Below are 20,023 nucleotides of genomic sequence, written 5' to 3' on the forward strand. Positions count from 1 at the left end.
GGTTAGAGACAGAGACCCTGAAAGGATCAGAGATCCCAAGGGGCCATTGAGACCCTGAGCATGTTACTTCACATCTCTGAATCTCAGTTTCCCCATCTATAAAATGAAGATGAAACTACAGATCTGAGATTATTTTGTTTTCACATTGTAAGTTTCAGGGAACTAGCAATACCAAAAAAGGATAATCGAAGTACAACTAGTTCTCAGTTACCCTAACATCTTTCAGTTTTAGGTTTAAAAGGACCTCAATTGCTTGGTTGCCACCCTATTTCTTACACTTCCATCCTGAAAAAAAAAATTCACAATTTGGAGAAAGCTTTGCTTCCTCTCTTGGCTTTGGTCCAGCCCTTCAAAGAGCATGATCTTTTATAAATGCACATGAATGGAGCAGAAATGTCTTCCTCAAAGAGTATTACAAGGAAACTGAATAGTTTTTTGTGGAGAGGTGGGTTGCTTCTGTATTTCTCTCCTCTTTTTCAATGAGCAAACAAAAAACAGCCAGGGACACTCTGTGGTCAGAGATTAAACATCACAATATGACTCTATTTTCATTTCCGGTTCATCCAAAGTCCCCACCAAAACACTAAAATGATTCTCAGAAACTGCATAAAGATGGGGAGGTTCTAAGAGAATATCAAATTCTGCTTATCTAGACTTGACTCTGCTTAATTCCCAACTTAGCAAAACCCAGATAAAAAAAAAAAAAAGTTCTGGCAAAAGCTTCATCCTGGCAGATAGAGAGATAGGAGTGACAGCTCCCGCACATGCTGTCCTGGTGTGGTTTGCTTGTTTTTGTCAATTCTGATTCTCTGGAAAAAGATTATCTATCCCCAAAGCCATTAAAGCCTCTAACCAGGATAAATAGTTCCTGCCTATGAAAAACAGTCCTCCATTGTCAGACAATCCCTCTTAATTGATCTTAATAAGCCTTTGTAAATGAAGAGGAAGAAAAAAGCAGAGCACTAACACATGGTAATTATCTGTAATTCTCCATTTGTAATGTCACTGAATAGAGAAAATGCAAACGTGGACAGATGCTGACTAGCGCTTACAGACATTAAAATCAGTGTATTTCGTACAGTAAGTAACATGACTAAGCTGCAGTATTTCAAAGGCAGGTCTTCATGCCTATGACAATATCCAGTACCATAGATCGCTGGGGACAGTCATGACGGAAGGTTTCCACAAGGAATGACCCAGGCGGCAGTTTGGCATTGTGGCCTAAAAGCTGGTCAGTGTGGCAGACACTCCTTTAGCTGCTAACATTTAATGTAAAATTTGGTAATTCTGTATCAGCTTTAAAGTCAGAAGAGAAAGACTCCCCAGCTTCCTAGGTGGGTTTCTTGCCAACTTAAAAGAACTATAATCCTAGCATTTTAGAGGGCATTTAAAATGAAATGTCCTTATTTAACAGATAGAAAGAAAACACAGGGGAGGTCTCAAAGCTGTGAGTGAAGCCCACAGGCCTCAAGTGTAGTGCGAAACAAAGTTGGTTTGGGAGGGATGGGGGTGGGATCATGAAAATGTTACAGAAAAGCCAGATCTGAACAGTGGAAGGAAGGCCAGGACAGAGTCCAAAGTCCTTGACCTGAAGGCAAGGATGGTGATAAACAGGTCACACATCAAAAGCCTGGGACACAACATCCTGACCTTGTGACTTCCAAGACCTTGGGGCTGACCGTTCAAGAGCCACAGGTACCAAGCATGGGCTCTCTTCTTCTGCTTCTGCTCCAGGGTAACCTCTAGACTCATTAAATGGATCTGCATTGCAGGTACTGCCCCCCTCCACAAGAAAGACTGCTATGACCATCCAGATACAAACCTTATAGGGTCAAAAACTCCCCCTCTCAACCTGTAGGAGGAATCCCCAAATGACTGGAAGCAGCCTCCACTAGAGATCACCCGACTGTACACGCCAGCTCTTCCCTGCCCAGAAAGACCCAATAATATCCAATCCCTAAGCAACCTAGGGGCTGGTTCCACCTCACAGAACATGCCTGCACTCTCCCACTTGAGTGTGCCTCCACCTTAATAAACTGCTTTGTGCCTGCTGCTTTCCTTCTGGCTGTGTTCACTGGAGTGCAGGTCCCCAGGTAAATCTCATGGGCAATCCAAGGACGGGGACCTCCTTTCACACAAGGCAGAGGCTCCCAGCAATAACAGAAAGACCACTACTCTTTATCTTACAGATAATCTCCTTTTCCATCTTGGCAGTAACCAATATTTCTCTTATTTTCTTTACCTCTTTAGGTACCAATAAGTAATCCTGAGCAGGGAGCTCTGTGCTAGGTGCTGGGGTTGCTATACCATTTCTGATACATTCAGAGAGATGAGAGCAACTTTAATGTCTCAGCAGAAAAACAACTATGTTTTTAAAATTCCACAAACCTCCACTTCAGAAGTACGAGTGATCTTGTGTGACTTTGTGTGCAAGTGCGTAGGGTGGGTGTGTACTCTGAGCATAAGTGGCACCAATGAAAAGGAACAACCTTAGGCTCACAGCTGAAGATGAGCCAAAAAGAAAGACGGGAGCAAAGGTTACCAACAGATAACAGAAAAAGGGAAATGAATGAAACTCCAGGGAAGCAGAGAATCAGGTACCTGCCAGAGGCTCTGCCCAGAGCCATGGTCTGGGGGAGGACATGACAGCCTTCACATGACTCACTGGAAGCTTGTGTGGGCTCTGCCCTAAGGCTAACAGTTACCAGCACTAGGAGCCACCTGCTTTTATTTTAACACATGACAAAATATGTGGAATTAGAAAAAAGGTGAAAGAACTTTGATTATTTTTACTTTAATTCTCTTGAAAGTTACTCAAATTAAAAACAGTGCACCTCCTATCTATTTGGGGGACAATAAATGGGGGGGGAGTTGAAAATACTTAGCTGATTAGTGATTTTTAATTTATACCACTTTCTCAATTATTAAGAATTCCACTGAAATCATATTATAAGCTGACCTCAGCCAGTTTAGCACCTCAGAATATGCCTGGTTCTTCTGATAAAGAGAAGGAGCTTCCACCACTTGGAGGCAGGTGACAGCTATGTACTCGCTGATCCCAAACTTACTGCTAGCCTTGGTCCAATTTCTGCCAACGCACATAGGCAAGCAGGCACAAAAACAGACAAGCTGTCCTTTTCCAGAAGGAATTTCTCTTTTTGATCTCTGTGACTTACACAAGAATCATGCAGGGTCACTTTGGGTGTTCACACATTCTCAGGGAAGGACAGACAAACCTTAGTTAGCATCAGGTGGAGAATGAGCCCTTCGAGAAGTAGGGGGCCCATGATCCTCACTGCCCTGAAGGCTCAGCAGGTTCTCACCCAGGGGTGGTGGGTGCTTACAATTCATTTTACTAATGAGAAAGATGTTTTCAACATCCTTAAAAGTAAAGAAAACCACTCAGACAATATTTGAAGTGTTTAGGCAAAACCATCTTTGGAGAATGTATTCCTAATGAAGATCTTCCCAATGTCACCAAAGCACCAAGAGAATTAAGTTCACATACGCATACATACAAGGCACTAGGTATACTTCAGTATTCTTAGAGTGCATTACCATGCAGATAATTTGATTGTTTCTACAAAAGGAAACTTTCAATCTTCAACCCAAGTTATTTACTGCTATTTTACCAGGCAAATTTTCTCTTATAAATTTAAATGATTGAAAACCACTAAGGGAAATCAATGTTGTTGAAATTTTGCAAATACGGTTTCATTTATCATTCTTCTCCCTCTCTATTAGACAAAATGTCTATTAACCCAACTGCTGATCATGTTAAGTTACCATTTATATTTTTAGGACCTCACAGTCAAAACCCAAGATTTGTTTCTAACTTCTCATCAAAATGAACGTATCTTTTTATGTTACTACATATGTATATAAGTACCATGCTAGTATTTCGTTCTATTTTAGACTTTTGCAAAGTCAAATTAGGTTAGCTAGCAATATTAAATTCATGATTCAAAATGAGATTGTTAGAAGAATTACAGTGTTCTCCAAGGCTTACCCATTGCAAACCATGTTGATAATAATGGGAAAACTACCATTTATTATACTTTACCACAATATATTCAACCCTAACCACAACCTTATTAGTCCCTTTCTAGTGATGGAAATACTTGAGCTCAGAAGAGTTAAGTGAGATGACCCAGATTACAAGATGAAAAACAAAGGATTCAAAACCTGATCTTCTGGGCTCCAAATCCTAAACTCTTTCCTTTTTGATTTGTTATTACACCCGAGCCCTTGAACACATTAAACTACCAAACTATGCATCTCAAAACAACAAAACCACACAAACATGCCATATATCCTATTTCATACCTTTAATCCTCTGAAACTTCCTGGGCTAGTTGGGGAAGAGCTGGAGGATTTCGTTGATTTAGGAGTAGACAGCTGGCTGCTGGGAGTTCCGTTAACTGACCATAAGACAACAGAGGAGACAGAGGTCATTAAAACCCAAAACAACCCAACTGTGTGCAAAAACACTAAGCACATGCACAACATAGCTCCAGTGAAGCTTTGATTCATTTAAAGCTCCAAGCAGATGGCAAATCAGCAAAAAGCAAAAGTAATGTGTCTTATTGCATTACAAAGTATCAGACAAATAAGGAGTGAAACTAAAATTGTTTTCAGTAATAGTTCTCCAAAAGTGACATAAACAAATATATAAAACATTATGGAATTAGAGATGTGAATGAGAACTTGTCCATACACCCTACCCACTAGCAAGGGTAGAGAAATGAAATGGACGGTATATTTGTAATGCTTTACTATGAAGGTTGCTCTCTAACTTCCAATATCCACTCTCTTGGTATATACCAACCTGAATAACCAAGAAGTTCTTACAGCTCTCCAAACCAATTCCATCATAATAATCCAAACACATTTTCTAAGTATATTATTAATAGAAAGGGAAAGTTACTGGTCATTTTTAACATCTGCTTATTTGTTTGAAGGCCATAAAAGGCACTCTTCATTTTTTCTAAACTAGTCATTTCTAAATTCCTTCTATTTTCTTGTCTTCACAGTTTAATTTCTCCCATTATTTAGTAAATCTTGATGATTTTTTATAGAACCCCCTCCAAACTTCCATACACTTCTTATTGTTGAAATTGCTGAAAGCTCAATTTAGAGCACACCTAGGAAAAGTATGACCACTGCTATTTTCTTTTCTTTTTAAAATGTTTATTTATTTATTTTTGAGAGTGAGAGAGCATGAGCAGGGGAGGGGCAGAGGGAGAGAGAGAGAATTTAGACAGGCTCCACTCTGCCCAGAGCCTGACACAGGGTTCGATTCCACCACCCTGGGATCATGACCTGAGCCAAAATCAAGAGTCGGACTCTTAACCTACTGAGTCACCCAGGCGCCCCTAACCACTGCTGTTTAGAGGAGAAGATAAATTTACGGATTTTATACTACAGAATGCTGGTCAAACATTTCAGCATGGCTCATGCTTATTCCTAATTGTATCAACTGGATCCATTTCTGCTGTAATTTCACAAAGTTGGTAGTAAATGTCTAGGACTGGTGTAATTATTTTTCTAAGAAATGTGTGTAACTTCTTTTATCATTAACCTTCAAAGCTTTGCCTAAAGATAAAAACTACCATTTATCTCTATGGAAAGAAAAACAAAGTCCATCTTTTTCTTTTCTTCTTCTTCATTTTTTAAATATGAGGAAGCAAACAACTATTTTAAATGAAGCTAATGAGTATAAAAAGCAAAATGTAGAGACAAAAGTCCTAAATAGGTGACTCAAAAAAGTGAGCACCCATCCTCGAGTAGGGGCAAAAGTCCTGGATCAACAAGTGTTTGTAATGGGATGTGTTATCTGTAAACCAGGACATCTAGGCCTATGAAGTCATGCTTGTTTGCTGCATTGCTCATTTTTATTTTTACAAATTTTTTTTTAACATTTATTCATTTTTGAGAGTGAGAGAGACAGAGCATGAGTGGGGGAGGGGCAGCAAGAGAGGCAGACATAGAAACCGAAGCAGGCTCCAGGCTCCGAGCTGTCAGCACACGGCTTGATGTGGGGCTTGAACTCACGGACTGTGAGATCATGACCTGAGCTGAGGTCGGATGCTTAACCAACTGAGCCACCCAGGAGCCCCTGCATTGCTCATTTTTAAAAATTGGGTATGGATGAAAAAATTTTCTAGTCACTTTTAACTGACCAAACTTTAATTTTTCTAATTCAAAACCCCTCATGCATAAATAACTATCAGTTATCTATAATTTCTTAATACATGTGCACCTTTAGAGTGCAAGTACAACACGAGGAACTGTGCAGTTAGAAACTTTTAAGAATATTCAGCAGTCCTAGTTATTTCTCAAGTTAAATTTCAATGTTGTTTGTTTTAAAAATTGTCTTTAAATAAAGGGAATAGGTGGCAGGAATTCACATAAAGTAGAGATTATTATGGGCAATGAATGAGTCAACTTGCTGTGAGCTGAGACTGAATTTTATTCCTTTTTTTCTTCATTCCATACAGCAACCTGTCAGGTCACCAATCCCTACTCAATGAGTGCTATTAGCTTCACAGATATTCAGACACCACACTGGTAACAAAGGCTACCTTGGAACGGTGACAGAAAAGGGACTAAAAGAGAAAAATCAATTCCTGCAAATGTAATCTTGACAGCAAACAATCTCCCTAAAAACACACCACCTCCTGCCTAGACATAGTTTCTTAATAAAACTCACTGCCAGGATTTTACTGGTGTTAGTAACTACATGTCTATATCTGTGCTCCCCCCAACTTCCCAGCCAAATAATCTCATTCTAAAGACATACTAAGTCATATGTGGGTCTCTAAGTTTCCCAGAGCATTTGAAAGGTCCTAAAAAGTGTTCCCTAATGAGAAGTCCTTAACTTCATTTATTTGCACATTTCTCCAGAGTCTTAGGGACGGTAAGTGGGACCCAAGACAGTCCCATGTTGTAGCCACGCCCCTCACACTGCTGCCACCAACTGGTAGGCAGGCAGCAAGCCGACAGCACCTTGGTCCTCTTCCTACTCCTTCACTACCCCAGACTCTCTTTCCCAACATAAGGCTATTTATCATGTGCCCTTCCCCTCAACTGTAAGGTAAGAAACAAACTTGAAGCTTTTTTGTTTGTTTGTTTTGAATACTTTCTATCTTGGTAGACTCTGAAAGATTTACAAGCAAGAAAACTAAAGTGAGAATTTTTAGGACTCAAATTATGGTAATATTTACTGAATTATGTTATCTGGATGAATTTCTCTGTTTATTACACACTATTTAACTATTCTGATAGAGTTTTCTTGAAGAATCCAGTCAACCAGAAGACTTCACTTCTGTCCCAACACAGAAAAAGTACAATATTAGGTCTATAAAGTTACTCTAGCTCTGTTTGACACTCCAATTAGTCCCATGGAATTTTCTAAATGTTAACAAGTATAACACAGCTAAAGAGGTCTATAAAAGTGAGTTGTACTTATGGGTACTTGGCTTTTAATAACATAAAGCTGTCAGGTTTCTGTAACTGCAGTATGTGCTAAACATAGTTTTGTTTTTTTTTTAGGATTTATTTTTGAGAGAGAGAGAGAGAGCGAGCGAGCGAGCACGAGCAGGGGAGGGACAGAGAGAGAGGGAGAGACAGAATCGGAAACAGGCTCCAGGCTCTGAGCTGTCAGCACAGAGCCTGACGCAGGGCTTGAACCCACAAGTTTTGAGATCATGACCTGAGCCAAAGTTGAACACTTAAATGACTGAGCCACCCAGGTGCCCTGTGCTGAACATACTTTTAAGTTTAATCTCTCATAAAGAAGCTGTTTGCCCTCTAAAACCTAATTTAAACATCTTACAATTTTTACTTATGAGTTTAAGATCTACTCTACTATCCCAAATGCACATATGGACTTAAACATTGAGGGTACTGCCATGTTAAGATTTTTTGAGTCAACTTGTAAGCATTCCAAATCCAAGTTAAAAAGATTTGAATAAATCTTTCTTTATACAAATATGATTATGAAACATGTTTTTAGTTTAGTATGTACTGGATTCATTATAATACCTGATTCCTGAATCACTCTCCTCACTTCTATTTATTTTACTGTTATGCTAAACCTCTGTAAACCTATGGCTAAAACAAAAGTTAAGAACCTGACAAAAATCTACATTTGACTCTATGGTAAGCTCAGGTAATTGTATTTATGCAAATTTCATGTTATATTAGCTTTCTTTGTGTCTGAGATACTTTACAGAAAGCATAATATGATTTGAAATAAGGTCCACGGTAGAGAAATGCTTTCAGTTAAAAATATTGATATTGTCAATACTTTTAGAAGAGCCTTGGGCCTATTAGCTGTAGGGTGGGGAGGAAGGTAAGACTAGAAGGGGAAGGAGAACAGAAGAATTTAATTGCTTCTATGGCCATTTTCATATTACTTTTTCAATAACAGAGTATTTTCCAAAATTAACTAGAAGATAGGCCCTTGGAGGTGGTGTGCTTCTTCATCGCTTTGTCCTACAAGTACATACAGAGGCATCTGGCAATCTGACAACGACCGGTTTTCTAATAAACATAGGAGGCTGAGGCATCCTAAGCACCGTGAAGCATTCCACAGTGCACACATGTACACTGGTACGAGCCAGATACGTTCATGGAAATGGAGCAAAAGGAAACAGAAATGTGGCAAAAAACAAAAACAAAAAAAACCCAGCAGAGCGACAAAGCCATATTAATCATGGCTCACCTGGGGATCTGGCTGCAGAGTAGGCACTGGAGTGATGGCCACCCCTCTTAACTGTACACATTCAGTGAATACAAGGAGGAGGAGACAGTAAGGAGAGCAGTTATTCAGCAGGTCTGAACACATATACAAAAAAAGGGTAAAACAACCTGACCTAAGTCAAGTGGGATGGGTGCTGAAGGGGAACCAGTGAAAAGCATAATGTCCAAAAAACTCAGTCTTTTATAAAGAGCCTTATGCTAGAGGTAGTTTTTATTGATACTACTTTCATAATGTTCTAGATTTCCCATACGTAAAATCAGGGTTTTTCACAATCCCTTCTTTAATAGTAAATGATATTACAAAATTATTTATAATTACTATAGACAAATCTTATAGAATATATCAAGATATTGATAGATGTTTTTAGCTTTTAAAAAAGTGCACCAAAGCATTCAAAATTAGGACAAATCTACAGGTTTAGAACCTGAAAGAAAATTAATTACAGGTAAATCCGACTCTTAAATAAGTACTAACTCCAATAATAATCTTTGCTACTATTTAATTGCTTAAAGAAGGAAACACCTGTGAAACTCTTCAAGTAAATCCATTTCTGTGTTAGATGTGTCTATGTATGTTTTAAACCAGTAAGAGAAGAAAATATTCACAATCAGATAGCACAAAGTTAAAAATATAGTATGCAGTGGGCACAATGTGAAGAAGCACTTCTAAGTAAATACTAGAAGATTCTAGATAATGACTGTTCTTAAGAAAATATGTCAGGACAAAACAAACAAGTGTCTTGGCACATTTATGACAACTCTGAGAAACAGACTTAAACGTTTGATTCTAAAAGTCATGTCACCTATATGTTGTTTTGGAACCAAGCTGCATACAAACATGGGAAAAACTAGGAGTTCATAATAATCAAAGAATACTGAAAGGAGAATGATTAACCACCTGAAGCTGGTGATTTGCTGCGTCGGGAGGGCCCAGGGCTTTTAGATCCAGAATACTTAACAGCTGAGGAGCGAGAATAAGATGACTTCAAGACACGGCATTCTAGAAAGGAAGGCAAGTGCATTAATTAAGTCTGGTTGAGATACTAACCAAGGGAAGATCACACGTGAACATAAGTCTACTGCTTAGACCCATTCCTGGATCATTTTCCTATTATTGTCAAACAATGTTAATATACAGAGCAACTGTCCCAAAAGTACACCTGAGGTTACCCTTAGTGAAGCACACATCTTGTAGACCACACCTCATTACAGTGGAGTTCTTAATGAACACAGAAATCCCAATGTCCTAACTTGATCACACGGACAGAACCTAATCCAAACATGTGCAACTTCTTTTTTTCGTCAGTAGCATTGAGAGCAAAAGGCTACAATCTTATTATTCTCTCCCAACTCTGATAATCTTATTTTGAAAGGGTATGGAACTCCTTACCATCTTGCTTTCCACTTTCCCTAAGTATGGAGCATCAAAAATGAGGAAATTAGCTAATTTAAACAATAACTTTGGTTTTTCCATAAATTACCCAATAAAATAGCATTTAGAGTACCAGAACTAATTACAGCTAAAATAATCACTGCTAATTTGAATAACTAACAACATGGGTTTTGGAGTCGTGCAGATTTTGAATGACTCACGGATTTGATTTTGCTAACTGGGGGACCTAGGTTAGGTTCTAAGCTTCAGGTTTTTCCCCTATGAGATTGGAATAAGAATAAAATCTGCTTCCTAAACTTGTTATAAAGATTAGATTAGATAACATATTGTCTGTAATTTATGTTAAAATACTTCAATTTATGCAGTAAGATTAAAATCTGGGTTGGGTTTAAATCTATACCTCAGGGGCAATAAATTAACATGTGAAGTACACTAATCAGGAAAATACACACCAGGGGAGGCTAGTTAGCATGTGAAAGACCCTAATCAAAACCTTACTCTGAAGGAGGCTGTGGCAACCTCAGTTTAGTTAATTAGCATTATGGATGTTAAAAAGTACTCCACTGTTGAAAGGAGTGGTGTGTGTGTGTTAGTCAGAATCACCTTAAAGGCACTGCCACTCTTTTATAAGCACAAATGCACATGTAGAGAACCAATAACTAGAACTTCAATGCTACACCCTCATTATAGGACTCTAAGCCCATCCCCGAAGCCAGCTCTTCAAAGGAGTATTTTGTTACTTGGCTAAGACAACATTAGCATTTTATTGAATCTTTAATGCAAGATGTCAGAATCCTAAAAGGAGAGTTAGGACTTTGTTAAGATTAAACACAATCTTTAATTAAGATTAAAATAACTGATTTTAAAAGCAACAACTTTGCCCCCTAATAAATACAACAGTGGCAGAATAGGTCTAATGTTATGGCCTGATGGTGGTGATACAATAATGACATTTACAACAACAGTTAACATAATAGTATGCAATTGTGCATACTATATTACAGGCACTAACTGCTTTACCTATATTAACTCATTTAATCCTCACAAAATCTTATCAAAAAGCCGATTACCCCCAGTATGCAGAAGGTTAAGTAACTGGCGAGGGAAGAAATCAGTAGCTCTCACCCACCTTTCACTATTGGAGGTCATCAGTAGCTAACAACAAAAACTATGAATGATAAAACTGGCTGCGGAAGTTTATAACATACACATAAAGCACAGAGAACAATGACTGCTACGTAGATAGTACGTGCTAAGTGTTTTGTTGTTGTTACCCAAATTAACTTTATAACCTAAAATATATAATGTATTAAAGTGTTTCAGCTTTCTAATTTACTAATATTGATATGAAAGAAATATTACGAAATGGAAATTAAGCTAAAATCAAGGAAGATGTAAAATACAGAGGATAATGCAAACACACAGTTTGTCAACCTTAGTCATCCCTGAGAACAGCGGAAAGTATTAGCACACATAATACAAAAGACATTCCTTGCACGTCTTTCCAGTGGTAGTACCAGTTTAAACCAGGGCCAGTCCAACAGAATATAAAACAGTACAGGAACCCTCAAAGAAATGTGGCAGCAGTGAAAAAATGGAACAAAAACAAAAAAGTATAGATAAATGAGGCCCAAGCACAAAGTAGATGAATTATCCCCAAGGTAACTGACACAGAGTAACAAGAAAGAATTACACAAGGAAATTTGGTACCACAAAATGTATCATCTCAAATTTTAACAAGTTTATGGATCACACTATTTATTTGGTAATACGTTTCTCCAGTTCTGGATGGTCAGAATCACTACAACTGGAAAGAGGATACCATCAGCCTAATTTTTGAAAAGCCAACTTTTCTGATTCATGAAATTCAAGAGTGTTATCTCTAACATCCCTCTCCTATGGGAAATGTTATGTCTGTATGATTTCATTTAAAGAGGAAACTGACTCTCAGCTAAAATAATTAGTATTACTGTAATAGGTTTAAATTAATTCAAGACAACAGGGTAAAGTAATTTTCCAGAATGAATACACTCGAACTCACTGGAGTTATTGCTAAAAAGTTGAAAACTGCATACTCTGGAGAAAGGGGTTTTCTTATTGTATCAATGAAAATAGCTTCATTTTTTTCCTGCAAATATGAACAATGCATGTCATTATTTTTTTTAAGTTGCAAACAGAACGAGATAAAAAAAGAACCTGAGACAATTATTATCAACAATTTAGTTATTATCCTTTTACGTATCCAATTATGCACATGGAAATTCTATCACTAACCATTTCAGATTCAATACAATCCATATATTTATGGTGGCAGAGCCAGCCCCTGTTCTGAAACAGGGCAGGAAATCCATTTCAGAGACAAAAGAATGCAGTAAAAAGAGAACTAAAATGGCTAAAAATTGAAAAGTACTTGAATTCAATTTTTTGTTTTTTACAACTAGGCAAATGCTTTCGTTAGTTCAAAAAGAATACGACCAATGTCCCCTTTCTTCAACATGCCAGACCACCCCAAGCCTCCATTTCAGAGTTATCAAGACAGTCAAAGAATTGCCTTACCACTGTGATCCAGGACAAAGTCATCTTGGGCATAACGGAATTTTTCAGGTCCACAAGCAATAAAAACATCATCATCACCAAAAAAGTCTTGCAGACAAGTAACCTAAAAATTAAAAAAAAAAAAAAATCACATCCAAGAAATAAATCAGAAACATCAGAAGTAAATTAGAAACCTTAGAACTAAAATAAAAAGTCAGCAAAATTCATAGCCTCCCCTATAATACTGAGTTGGAATGAAAATCGATTTCATGTCATACTACATTTCCAAGCACTCTACTCTTCACAAAGCACTTCCACACGCTTTCCCTGACCTCAGAACAACAGAACAAGGAGTTCAGAGCTGGCATCAATATGTCTGTTTCACAAGTCAAGTGGAGGACATACACGCAAGGTGAAGTTTTCCATGTCTCCCTGAATAACCGGTGGCAAGGCTGAGGTTGACGGAGGTCTCTGTTCTCAGTTTAATTTCTTCATTTCTCCCCTTCGTCATTCTTCTAACAACTCCACTTCCCAGCTGTGTGACCCTGGGCATGACTTCTCTGTACCTCTGGTACAGCGTGCCTTAGGTTGTCTTGGGGAATAATGTATGGAAACTGCCTGGAATAGTGCTCAAGGTGTAAATGCTCATCTCCATCACCAACATGATCATTAACATCAGAGGAGGCTTCAGGGCCCTTATCAGGCCCTATACCTAAATGTATAGTCTTAATTTCATATTCTTTTTTCACTCCCTGGCTCGCAACACACACTGTCTCATTTTGAGATTCCACAGAAACTGGATCCCCCACAGGGAGGACATTCATCCGCTGATCCCAGTGTCGAGGACAACTATCCTCCTAGACTTTGGACATAGGTAGGTTCCACTTTTACCTGTTTTTCAACTGGCTACATGAGGGCCTCTTTTTTTAAAAGTACTCTTTTCCCAGTAATAATTATAAAGTTAAAAAAAAAATCATTGCTGGGGCACCTGGATGACTCAGTCAGTTAAGTGTCCAACCTCGGCTCAGGTCAAGATCTCACAGTTCATGGGGTTCTTAGAAGGATTGAGCAATTGATTTTATTACAAGGAAATATTTTATCTGGTACTAAATGTGTTGGTATTTGACTGGAATAAATGCCAAAGTAGACCATTAAGTTCCTTATTATATGGAAAAGAAGTATTTAACAAGTCTAGGGACTATAAGAGATCAAAACAGTGGTTTTATATTATTTAGATCTTCCTAATCAATCTTCTAATGATTTCACCTGTCAGTGTTAAGTTTGGCTTTCCCAAACATGGTTTCCAAGAGATGCCTGCCTCTCTTTGACTCAGTTTCCAGGCAATGAATGCACATTTGGTTAAATAGTTAACCAAATTATATAACTAGCAATTAGGCTCCAATTTGCCTCAAATACTACTCTCAAGGAATGGTCATTATGAAATGAATAAGTGACACAACTGGTTTAAACAAACATGTATTTTGACTCAGGACACGACATACCTCCTAGAGTATTAAATTTGTTTTGAGCATTTATGATGTGCCAGGCACCATTCTAGATGCTATAGAAACATTAGTAAAGAAATAACAAGAGACAAAAATATCTGTCCTTCCAAAGCAAGTGTGAAAAGAAACACAATAAAAACATGTAAGTAAATTTATGCAGTATCAAAAGGCAGTAAGTGCTATGAAGAAAGATAAAGCAAAGAAGGAGAACAGTAAATACATGGATGGGTGTTGCAAAACTAAATAGGGTGGTTGGGGAAGGCCTCGGGCAAAGGTTACATTTGAACACAATATTAAAAGAGACCAAGGGACAAGCACATGGGAAAAGTGATCTAGGCAGACAGCACAGAATGTGTAAAGACCCTGCGGAGAGATCACACTTGGCACATTCACAAGAAAAGTCCTGGCATACAGTAAAAGAGGGGGAAGAGTGGATCAGAGAAGTAAGGGGACACAGAGCAGATGACATGGGGCCCTGTCAGCCATTGGTAAGGGCTCTGCTTTACTCTGAGACATAAAACCATTGGAGGCTTCAGAGCAGAGGACCATCACATGACTTCCCTTTTAATAGGATGACACCATGCTCAGACTAGACTGTAAAAGGGCAAGCATAGACAGCATAGTTGGAGGCTATTGCTACATCAGGCAACAGATGAGAATGGTTTGTGCAAAAGTGTTGGGAGTGGAGGTAGTGAGAAGGGGCTACACTACCCCTTGGATAAGGGGATATGAAAGAAGAGAGAATATGATAGCTCAGCGTTTTTGGTTTGAGCCACTAAGAAGTTGGGATTGTCATGAACTCTAATAGGAGAGAATACAAGATAATGGACAACTTTCATGGTGGAGAGGGTGCTCATGAATTCAGATTTGGAACATTACATGTCAAATGGCTATTAAACATCTAGGTGGAGGTGGTAGGCAGAAAGTTAGACATACACAAATCTGAATTTCATGGTGGAGATAAGGGCTGGAGGTAGAAATTTGGGACTCACCAGCATATGGATGGTATTTAAAATCTTGAGATCAATTATGGCAATGAATGCATCCACCTAAGGAAAAGATCTAAAGCCTGAGCTCTGAAGCACAGTAACATTGTAAGGTCAAACAGAAGAAGCAAAACCAGCAAAGAATATTGAGAAGGAGCAGCCAGAATGGGAGGAAGAAAAACAAGAGTCAGTAGTATGCTGGACAACAAGTCAAGAAAGTGTTTCAAGGATGAGGGAGGAGAGAGGAATCACCTGTGTCAATGTTACCAACAGCTAAGTAAGATGAACCTTGCAAAGTGACCACCAAATCAGCAACACAGAGATTGGTGGGCTCTTAAAGATGAAAACTAGTTTTAGTGGAATGGTTAAAGAGAAGGTCTAATTGCAGCACCTTTAAAAAAGAATAGCAGAGGGTCGTCTGGGTGCTCACTTGGTTAAGTGTCCAACTCTTGATTCTGGCTCAGGTCATGATCTCATAGTCATGAAATCCAGCCCCCCCTGTTGGGTTCTGTGCGGAGTGTGGAGCCTGCCTGAGATTCCTCTGTCTCCTTCTGCCTCTCTCTCCTGCTTGTGCTCTCTCAAAATAAAAAATTAAACATTTTTCTTGAAAAAAACAATAGCAGAAGAACTGGAGACACAGATATAGACAAGGAGCTTGGACTGGAAAAAATGGGAAGATTAGCAGAAGGAGGAAGTGGAGTCTGTGGTTAGCAGAATTTTTTTTTTCTAATTTTTTAAGAAAGAGAATGAGAATAAGAGGGAGAGGGGTTGAGAGAGACAGAGAGAGACAGAAAAAGAGAATCTCAAGCAGGCTCCACACCCAGTGTAGAGCCCAAAGCAGGGCTCAATCTCAAGACCGTGAGATCATAACCAGAGCCAAAATCAAGAGTTGGACACTCAACTGAGTGAGCCACCCAGGCATCGCTGAACTTGCTTTTTAAGATGAGAGAAATAACACAATACTATGCTATTGAAAGGATCTAGTAGGCAGGAGAAAGATGGTGGCACAAGCAAGAAAGGAGAGACCTGCTGGAGCTGTGTCCCTTTGTAAGAGAGAGGGGATGGGAACAGAGTGCAGAAGGGAATGGCCTTGCATGAGACCATGGTCAGTCTTCCCGGTAAAGGAATCCAGGTGGATGCTGCTAGGCGGGAACACATGGTGGGGCTGGCGCACATTTCCTGATTGCTTCCTACTTCACGGAGAAAACTGAAACAAAGTCATCACCTGAAAGTGAGGCTGAGAGAGGATGTACATACAGCAGGTTTGAGGAGGAAGAAAAGGTGTAAAATTGCAATCTGGGATTGTGGGGAATTACTCGTTATTAGTTTAATGAATACCTGTTGCCTCTACTCTGAAAGGGAAAAGGAACAGGTTGGATTTGCTATGTCCTCAGCAAAGGCTCTTATTTAAAGAAACAGTACAGTGTAGTGTCTCTAACTAAAAAAGGAGCCCTGCCCCCATCCGGGTCCTGACCCTAAACCCTCTGCCTACCAGCTCCCCATCACACCCGAATAATGTGGTGCACTGTCCCAAGAGGGAAACAATGATGGCCCCCAAGCAGCATTAAGGGTCCACTTACGATCCCACAGTCTGCATGACAGAAACTCTCGGTTCTGAAACAAAAGAAGTTATCCAGTCCATATATTGTTTTAGAAAAATCAAAACCTTTTTAAAGCTGGAATTCTTACAATTTCATGGGGTTGTATCTGACTAGTCAAGAGAAGAAAATTGATATAAACACAGATGATAGACTGCACTGATAATAAGTAAATAAGGAATGAATGGGAATATTCTCTCCCTCTACTGCTGCTGATTTAAAATACAAGTCTCCATGGGCACCTGAGGGGCTCAGTCAGTTAAGGTCTGACTCTTGATTTCAGCTCAGGTCATGATCCCAAGGTCATGGGATAGGGCCTCAAGATTCTCTCTCCCCTCTGCCTGTCTCCCCACTTTCTCCCTCCCTCCCTCTCCCCCACCTCTAAAAAAATACAAGTCTGTTCACATTTTCCACAATATAGATGTGGACTGTTTGGACTGTCATTACTATGATCAACAAAACTGTAAAGTTAAAACTCACTAGTAAGAGAACACCAGCAGAGAAGTTGATGAGTAAACCAAAACTAACATCCGTGGAAGGAGAATGAGCAGGTTTCAGTTGTTTTCACTTTCACTGTAGAGGAAACTCACCTTATGGTATTAACTAAAAACACAGGAAGCATTTGCTGAGGATAAGCTTTTGTATCATTACACTGCTGAGCCTGAACCTGACCACCTCACCTCCTTTTTTTTTTTTTTTAACATGCAGAAACCTTAAGCAAGATACCAATTTCATCTCATCTTTAAAGACTAAATGTGATCACATGTGAAAGCAGTGGTTATTTCTTCATTTTCATTAATTCATGGCCTCAAATACTGTTTGTTTGTTTTTTTTTAGTTTATTTTGTGGGGCTCCTGGGTGGCTCAGCTGGTTAAGCATCCAACTCTTGATTTTGGCTCAGGTCATGATCTCATAGTTCACGGGATCAAGTCCTCTGTTGGGCTCTGTGCTGACAGAGCAGAGCCTGCTTGGGATGCTCTCCCTCCCTCTTTGCACCTTCCCCACTCACACGTGTTCTCTCTCTCTCAATATAAATAAACATTAAAAATAAACTTTTAAGTTTATTTTGAGAGAGAGCAACTGCATGACAGAGTGCAGGGGAAGGGAGAGAGAGAGAGAGTGGGTGAGAGAATCCCAAACAGGCTCCATGCTGTCAGCACAGAGTCGGATGGGGGACTTGATCTCACTAACTGTGAGATCATGACCTGAATGGAAATCAGGAGTTGGACATTTAACTTACTGAGCCACCCAAGTGCTCCTCTTATTCCAGTAGGCTGATGGTAGAAACTATTCAATATGTACATATAAACATATTTATAAATATTTCACCAGTATATGTATACATGTGTGTATATGTACATTACATGAACCACATTTCTGTATGTAATTTCTGGGAGTTTAAGATATCTTAATTAAAAAAAAGGATATCTGAATTTTTTTGGCTCTAATTGGAGTCCCATGCAGGGCTTGATCCCATCACCCTGGGATCATGACCTGAATTGAAATCCAGGGTCAGGCAATCAACCAACCGAGACACCCAGGCACCGCAAGGTCAACATTTTTAGATAATGCAGAGGAAAAGAGACTGTGAGCATATCATTCCAATTTTATGCTAAAATTATATTTGTGTAATGCTAAGCCTCCATATAATACAGTCATTATTTGCCCATGCTTACATTTTACAAGCATATGGACTACATATTTAATTGTTCCTAGTAGTGTCCCAAACTCAGTCAATACTTTTCAAAGTGAAATATCTGACAAAATGCCAGGGTCGTATGTAAGCTAAAATAAATTTCTCATCAATGATGAAAAATGGTATTTCTCATCAACGGGAATCACATTAATTTATCACTGTACATTCAGTCTAACATTAACCAAGTACCTATAATATGCCAGGCATAAACAAAAGCCAAGAAGCATGCAGTCTACTGGTAGAAATGGACAAGAAAAGTAACAATTATCATTCAAATTACCGTTCAAAATGTTACAATAAGACAATACTATAATGGAAGAGCACCCTGACAGTTACAGGAATAAAGAAGCACAAAAAGAACATCTCATAAAATAAAATACCCAATGCCTTGAGAATATTTCATACATTTGAACACTTACATGATTCTTTTATGTTTTTCAACATATTTCTTGTTCTTTAGCTGTGGTGGTCTCATTCCTTTTATCATAAATTTTAAAAACTGGGATTTAACATTGAGTTATTGGCTGTGTCACTAAATGCGACTCTGAAAAGAACATATCAATACGACGAATAACATCTGAGAATCATTCTTAACAAGGGTGAGGAAAGTGTATCAGTTTAGAAGACCTCTTACTGTCTGCTTCTAAATTTTTCAATGCAAGAAGCTCTTCAGGAATAATGGATGTTATGTGGCTCATGAAAGAAGCTACATAAACCAGGGGGAAGTGATATTTCTGCTAAGGTACAAAATTAAAGCAATCAGTAGGATCTAATGGGGAAACATCCAACTGAGAAATAATATATCTATGGGAGCATATCTAAGCTTTCCAAAGGAATGTGGGCCATTTAAAAACAGTAATTTTTCCTATCCTTTAGGAGACAGATTAATTAGGTCAGGGTGACTGGGTAGCAGCCATAATTTTAGTGCTAGTTCTTAATAGATTACATAGACTAACAGATTCAACTATTTTTTTTTAATTTCCCTATTTGTTCTCCTTTGTTAAAGGAGATAGAAGCAGATACAAAGGCTTGAGGTCTGACAAAGATACGATGCATGTATTAGGAGAATAAAACCTTTCCTTAAAAGAAAAAAGGTAGAGGATACAGAGATGTAATCTTCCTTGAACACTCACTCACATTATGAATGAGAGGAGGTCTATTTATCCTGACCCATTGGCACACTTTGGGAATTTGCATTTCTTCTCCTTTCCAGAGTTACTAAGGTGCTGGTGGTAAAACAGGCTGGATTTCTATAAGATCTCTTCTTACTATAAAATTCTAAAATCCAAATATTTTAGTTTCTAAGAAAAGTTTAGGAGACTGTGTCCAAAAAGTTAAGTGCAGAAAAAAAGGAACCCTATTTTAAATGGGTAAATAGCAACGTCCACTGGGATTTCTGTTTCAGCTTCATACATCCTCAAAGAAATCTTCAACGAAATCTGTTGCTCCTTACAAATCCGGGTGTACCCTTAGTACTCTGTAATTCACCCAACATAGACATTATCATTGAAGTAATTGCCTGGTTTTGTGTCTGGACCTCTCAC

At 38.7% G+C, this 20,023-nt stretch overlaps 1 protein-coding gene across 7 annotated transcripts in view; it reads right to left on the reverse strand.

Moving 5' to 3' along the window:
• DCLK2 (doublecortin like kinase 2) overlaps positions 1–20,023 on the reverse strand; it is a 151,172-nt gene that overhangs the window by 46,729 nt on the left and 84,420 nt on the right. For 5 of the 7 annotated variants that reach the window (XR_006216735.1, XR_006216734.1, XM_042983786.1 and 2 more), the window contains exons 3-5: positions 12,716–12,818; positions 9,665–9,766; positions 4,327–4,421 (exon numbers count right to left, since the gene is read on the reverse strand). Coding sequence is in view for 5 of the 7 variants with exons in the window: in XM_042983786.1 (XP_042839720.1) it covers positions 4,327–4,421; positions 9,665–9,766; positions 12,716–12,818 (300 nt within the window). In the remaining 2 variants the exon portion in view is untranslated. Of the gene's footprint in view, positions 1–4,326; positions 4,422–8,728; positions 8,780–9,664; positions 9,767–12,715; positions 12,819–20,023 lie in introns of all 7 variants that reach the window. The other 2 variants (XM_042983789.1, XM_042983788.1) reach the window with 1 other exon arrangement.

The sequence above is a fragment of the Panthera tigris genome, chromosome B1 (genome assembly GCF_018350195.1).
Source record: "Panthera tigris isolate Pti1 chromosome B1, P.tigris_Pti1_mat1.1, whole genome shotgun sequence".
NCBI classification, from domain to species: Eukaryota; Metazoa; Chordata; class Mammalia; order Carnivora; family Felidae; genus Panthera; species Panthera tigris.